At 55.1% G+C, this 6,850-nt stretch overlaps 1 protein-coding gene across 1 annotated transcript; it reads left to right on the forward strand.

Annotated features, from left to right (window-relative positions):
• Positions 1–210: 210 nt before the first annotated feature.
• Positions 211–4,427, forward strand: LOC123180657 (leucine-rich repeat receptor-like serine/threonine-protein kinase RGI4). The gene is made up of 2 exons (XM_044592741.1): positions 211–3,523; positions 3,643–4,427. Exons 1-2 carry the CDS (start codon positions 685–687, stop codon positions 4,128–4,130), a joined length of 3,327 nt encoding a protein of 1,108 aa, XP_044448676.1. The 5' UTR covers positions 211–684; the 3' UTR covers positions 4,131–4,427.
• The last annotated feature ends 2,423 nt before the right edge of the window (positions 4,428–6,850 follow it).

Below are 6,850 nucleotides of genomic sequence, written 5' to 3' on the forward strand. Positions count from 1 at the left end.
GTTACAGGCTGTGAAGTGCTTGTTATTCAATATTATCGTCCTTGAGAGTTGAGACACACCCTTTCCATGATGAAGCTGCCCACCCAGATGCCCTCTTTTCTTTCTCCTGGCTGCTAGCAAAGCTGTTACCGCCGTTAAAATAAAATAGTTCACCAGTTGGGCATTGCAAAGCAATTAGACGTTGGTGATCTGATGCCTGCAGTAACAAATTTAAATATGCTCAACCACCAATGGGTCCTCACAATGGTGACTGACTGTGAACAAATATTTTTTGAAGGCGGTGATAATTCAGTGGTAGAGGCCAGAGGAGAGTACATCTGAACAATTTCCTAGGAGAGACAGGGTGTGGTAGTGTGCACTGTTGCCTCGGATCCAGAGATTCTGCAGGTACAAAGGTGGCCTTCCTCCATTGCTTCATCATCTCATCAACCTCAAATACTCTCTCTTTAACCTCCTCCTCCCCTCTCTCTCACTCTCTCTCTACTTATGCTAAACCTCTTCGCCACTCCATTAATTAGTTACTGCTACTAGGCTTGCAACATAAGCAAGACCAAGATTTGGCTCCAATTAACACCTCTAGACCACCCAATTCTGTAGAGTTAGCTGCTGCTGCTACCTTGTACTCATGTTCTTGCATATTCTTGTACTTCGGTAGTTGCATGGTACGAAGCTAGCGTTGCTGTCATGGGTAGGCGGAGCAAATGGTGGGCGGCGGCGCTCGTCAGGTGCTGCGCGCTTGTCATGCTGTGCGTGGGCAGCGCCGTCGTCGCCGCCGTGGACGAGCAGGGTGCGGCCCTGCTCGCGTGGAAGGCGACGCTGCGTAACGGGGTTGGCGCGCTGGCGGACTGGAAGGCCGCGGACGCGTCGCCCTGCCGGTGGACCGGCGTGGCGTGCAATGCCGACGGCGGCGTCACCGAGCTGCGCCTGGAGTTTGTCGACCTCCTCGGCGGCGTCCCGGCCAACCTGGCCGCCGCCGTCGGAGGCACGCTGACCCGGCTCGTCCTCACCGGCACGAACCTAACGGGCCCGATCCCGCCGGAGCTCGGCGCGCTGCCCGCGCTGGCGCACCTCGACCTCAGCAACAATGCGCTCACGGGGTCCATACCGGCCGGGCTTTGCCGGACGGGGAGCAAGCTCGAGACGCTCTACCTCAACTCCAACCGGCTGGAGGGCGCCATCCCGGACGCCATCGGCAACCTCACGTCGCTCCGGGAGCTCATCATCTACGACAACCAGCTAGGCGGCAGGATTCCGGCGGCCATCGGCCGCATGGCCAGCCTCGAGGTGCTCCGCGGCGGCGGCAACAAGAACCTCCACGGCGCGCTCCCCACGGAGATCGGCAGCTGCTCGAGGCTCACCATGGTCGGCCTCGCCGAGACCAGCATCACCGGCCCGCTCCCTGCGAGCCTCGGCCGCCTCAAGAACCTCACCACGCTGGCCATCTACACGGCGCTGCTCTCTGGCCCGATACCCAAAGAGCTCGGCCGGTGCAGCAGCCTGGAGAACATCTACCTCTACGAGAACGCGCTATCCGGGTCCATCCCGGCGGAGCTCGGCGCGCTCAAGAAGCTCAAGAACCTGCTGCTGTGGCAGAACCAGCTCGTCGGCATCATCCCGCCGGAGCTCGGCTCGTGCAGCGAGCTCGCGGTGATCGACCTGTCGATCAACGGGCTCACCGGCCACATCCCGGCGTCGCTCGGGAAACTCTTGTCGCTGCAGGAGCTGCAGCTCAGCGGGAACAAGATCTCTGGCACTGTGCCGCCGGAGCTCGCCCGGTGCAGCAACCTCACCGACCTCGAGCTCGACAACAACCAGATCACGGGCGCCATCCCTGCCGAGCTTGGCGGCCTCCCGGCGTTGCGCATGCTTTACCTGTGGGCCAACCAGCTGACCGGAAACATCCCGCCGGAGCTCGGCCGGTGCACTAGCCTCGAGGCGCTGGACCTGTCGACCAATGCTCTGTCCGGGCCGATCCCACCGTCGCTCTTCCAGCTTCCACGGCTGTCCAAGCTGCTCCTCATCAACAACGAACTCTCCGGCCAGTTGCCAGCGGAGATTGGCAATTGCACGTCCCTCGACCGCTTCCGGGCAAGCGGCAACCACATCGCCGGCGCGATACCACCGGAAATCGGCATGCTTGGGAACCTCAGCTTCCTGGACCTGGGCTCCAACCGGCTGTCCGGTGCCCTCCCCACGGAGTTGTCCGGATGCCGGAACCTCACGTTCGTCGACCTCCACGACAATGCCATCTCCGGCGTGCTGCCGGCAGGGCTCTTCAAGGAATTGCTCTCGCTCCAGTACCTAGACCTCTCCTACAATGCCATCTCCGGCGCGCTCCCGTCCGACATCGGCCTGCTCAATTCGTTGACAAAGCTCATTCTCAGCGGCAACCGGCTGTCCGGAGCGATGCCACCAGAGATCGGCTCGTGCTCCCGTCTCCAGCTCCTCGACGTCGGCGGCAACTCGCTGTCCGGTCACATTCCGGGGAGCATCGGCAAGATTCCGGGACTGGAGATCGCCCTTAATCTCAGCTGCAACCGCTTCTCCGGCTCGATGCCATCGGAGTTCGCAGGGCTCGTGAGGCTTGGGGTGCTCGACGTGTCACACAACCAGCTCTCCGGCGATCTCCAGGCGCTGTCCGCGCTCCAGAACCTCGTGGCGCTCAACGTCTCCTTCAACGGCTTCTCCGGCCGGCTTCCAGAGACGGCGTTCTTCGCGAAGCTCCCAACCAGCGACGTCGAGGGCAACCAGGCACTGTGCCTCTCGCGGTGCTCTGGCGACGCAGGCGACCGTGAGCTCGAGGCACGCCGCGCCGCTCGTGTCGCGATGGCCGTCCTGCTCACCGCCCTCGTCGTCCTCCTGGTGGCAGCGGTGCTCGTCCTGTTCGGTTGGCGCCGGCGCGGCGAGCGTGCCAGCGAGGACAAGGGCGCCGAGATGTCGCCGCCGTGGGACGTCACGCTGTACCAGAAGCTGGACATCGGCGTCGCCGACGTGGCCCGCAGCCTCACTCCGGCGAACGTGATCGGCCACGGGTGGTCGGGCGCGGTGTACCGTGCCAACATCCCGTCGTCCGGCGTCACGGTCGCCGTGAAGAAATTCCAGTCATGCGACGAGGCGTCCGTGGAGGCGTTCGCGTGCGAGATCAGCGTGCTGCCCCGGGTGCGCCACCGCAACATCGTCCGTCTGCTTGGATGGGCGTCCAACCGCCGGACGCGCCTCCTCTTCTACGACTACCTCCCGAACGGCACTCTAGGAGGTCTGCTCCACGGCGGCGCGACCGGTGCGGCCGTCGTGGAGTGGGAAGTGCGGCTCGCGATCGCCGTGGGCGTGGCCGAGGGCCTCGCTTACCTCCACCACGACTGCGTGCCGGGGATCATCCACCGTGACGTCAAGGCCGACAACATCCTCCTCGGCGACCGCTACGAGGCTTGCCTCGCCGACTTCGGCCTGGCACGAGTCGCCGATGACGGCGCCAACTCGTCGCCTCCGCCGTTCGCCGGATCCTACGGCTACATCGCTCCCGGTAAGCATTCCGCCCCTTCAAAAAATCACTGCAGTTCCAACTCTGCTACTCAGTTAAAATTCAATCTCCATGTAAAAGATGAACTACCGGATTAACATTTGTCGTCATGGTTGATGCAGAGTACGGTTGCATGACCAAGATCACAACCAAGAGCGACGTGTACAGCTTTGGTGTGGTGCTGCTGGAGATGATCACGGGGCGGCGCACGCTGGACCCGGCGTTCGGCGAGGGGCAGAGCGTGGTGCAGTGGGTGCGCGACCACCTGTGCCGGAAGCGCGACCCGGCGGAGATCGTGGACGCGAGGCTGCAAGGCCGGCCGGACACGCAGGTCCAGGAAATGCTGCAAGCCCTCGGCATCGCGCTGCTGTGCGCCAGCCCGCGCCCGGAGGACCGGCCGACCATCAAGGACGTGGCGGCGCTGCTACGCGGCATCCGGCACGACGACGGCCCCGACGCGCGGAAGGCCGGGAACGCAGAGCGGGCCGATGCGAAGCCCATCTCACCCACCAAACTTATGGCTCTCACCAGACCGGTCCAAACGCAGGCCCAGGTCCAGGCCCGAGCGAGTTCAGGTTCCCTGGGCCTACTCAACAACCGGGACGGATAGTTTAGCCTCAGGTGACTTGGCGGGCCCACTAGCAGTGCGATGTTGACAATGGAACCTTGTGTACTTTATTATTAGGGGACCCGTAGAAATTATGTATGTGTCCTTATTCACTTTTGAGGTGAGTGCAAGGGGGTGTGTCGTTTTGCTAGGTGCACGCTCTCTGGGTACAAATGTTGTTTCCTTCTGCAGGGATTTAGTGATCATAGGATACCATGTCTAGATGGTCCAGCAGGGTCATGACAGGTCAATAATTTTGTGTACCATAAAATGGGGTATAATGCAATGGAAGTTTGTGTATATTATCCAATTCATAATAATTGGCTATGAGACCAATGGAGATGTTTGTCAAAGGGAGCACATGCCACCTAATGGTCCAACACTGGTTTGTTCTGCATTACATCAGCCAGATGGACGAGGATCCCCTGCTGTGCCCCAGCCTACCTTTGAGTCACTGACACATGGGTCCCACAGAGCATGGGGCCCACCTGTCAGTGGCTCAAAGGCAGGGTATAGCAGGGATTGCGAAGTCAGAGGATCCATGTCCTAGCCAGATGCGTTTTTAGAAGTTGTGTATCAGTTTGTACAAATGGGATCTGCATTTTTGGATTGAACTGTCTAATTAATCAAGCCCTTATAGGCTAGCAATATGGGATAAAAGATGATACCCCGTGCATTGTTGCGGTAATCCTGTTAAAAGAAATGCGCAATTAGGTGCTACATAAATACCTAACACAAATAAAACTGAAACATGAGAGTATTCTCAGTCGGATTTGCTAATTATCATCTGGATAAGGATTAACAAAGTCTCATCTAACTCCTACACCAATTGATTAATAGAACAAAAATTGAAGCTGAAAAAATCCACATGAATCACCGCGTAAAATCAAATGGTATAGGTGTTAGATTAGACTTAGTTAATTCTCATCTAAATGAGAGCTAGCCACACTCATTCTATACTTACACTTTAAAACATAAAAAATGGAGCGTATAACAAAATATGTTTTTTTATATAAAAGGAGGATGTACCTCCGGCCTAACAAAATATACATGCATAAATTTTATTAATTAGTCACAAAGCCATTACAAGGTAATACATCAGTAAGCCTGAAGACATCATCTTGACAACACTTGTTGCTACTCCTATCCCCGTGATGAAGGGGTGCCGAATGTTTGAGCCTAATACCAAACAGACATCGCACCAACACCTAACATCTAATGCCGGTTGCCAGCCACAATACTTGGACTGGGTTACACACCCGTCCGGCGCACTATCACTAGGCACCACATGCGCACACTGCAAGGGCCGTCACCTCCTTCATCCATCGATCCATCCTCAGATCAGATACTGACACATCGACCTTGCTAGGCCTCCCTGTCATCGACGCCATCACGACGCCAGGCAGCTTCGTCCTCCTGTGCGAGTCCATCGCCACCCATCGAACGCCGAGTCTCCACTGCGCCATGCCGCCGAGATCCGTCACCATCGATGTGTAGGATGAAGCACCGCTCCACCACCTACCGACGCCCAACCACCAAGCCGTCCACGTGTCCGTCCAGCCGATGAATGTCTCAATATGTATAAAAAAGAAAAGAAAAAGATTCGGTTAAAAGAGTGTCATTTCTAAAGAAAAGTGAAGCATTAACTATGTAGGTATGTTCCAGGCACCCAATATACTCCCCCCGTCCAAAAATTCTTGTCTTAGATTACTCTAGATACAGATGTATCTAATACTAAAACGTGACTCGATACGTTCGTATTTAGACAAATCTAAGACAAGAATTTTGGGTCGGAGGGAGTATATACCATGGCCACGAGAGTACAAATCTTAGTGCAAAAATTAAATGATGACTTACATGCATGAACTGATGAGGTAGCATGGAAGCATTGCATGGATATACTAATACAAAACTGTGTTGCCTGAGGATGGGGCTCCTAATAGCAGCATCACTACAACTGTTTCTCTGTCTGATGGGCTTTTCTCCATTACACACTCTGCTAGTGAAGAAGTTAATCAAGGGGTTCAACTAATGGGCATGGGCCTTCTCAATATTGCTTTGGCCTATAATGCTGATGAGGAGGAAGAAGATTTGCAAGTGGCTGGCAACAATGCTGAGAATGACCAACTTCCAATTGTGGCAGAGCAGGTTAATAATGCAACCGAAGCTATTCCAGAGAACAATAGCAACCCAACTAGTGCAGACCCGGCAGTTGCTCCCAAGGAGGGGGGCCATACATCTGCTGACAATCATGGTTTCCAGATGATTGTTTCTACCAACAATGAAGACACTGAAAATAAGGCTGTAAGGACTACTTCTGAGGGAGCATATGTTGCACAAAACACAGCTGTAGCCTCAATTGACAAAGGAAAAGAAGATGTCCGAATTCCTCAAGTGGGAACATCCTCAGACAACAACAAGAAAGGTATTTCACATGATTTTAATCACCTGTTTGATCTACAGTCAATTTCTCAAACACATGCTTTGGAAGTTATTGATGGTGCTCACTTAATTTCTGAAGAAGGGCTTGGCCTCTGGATAGAGTATTTTGCACCAGCAACCCAGGGAGATACCAACACTTTCAAAATTGACATTCCTGTAAGTTGGTTTAATTTCATCATACACCCGTTGTTGACTCCTTATAAATTTGGGTGGACAATGCATTTGTTGAAGTCTGAATTGTGGAAATTACTGACTGCAAATTGTGACTCTAAAGATACTAT

Source organism: Triticum aestivum, chromosome 1D (assembly GCF_018294505.1).
Source record: "Triticum aestivum cultivar Chinese Spring chromosome 1D, IWGSC CS RefSeq v2.1, whole genome shotgun sequence".
Classification (NCBI taxonomy): Eukaryota; Viridiplantae; Streptophyta; class Magnoliopsida; order Poales; family Poaceae; genus Triticum; species Triticum aestivum.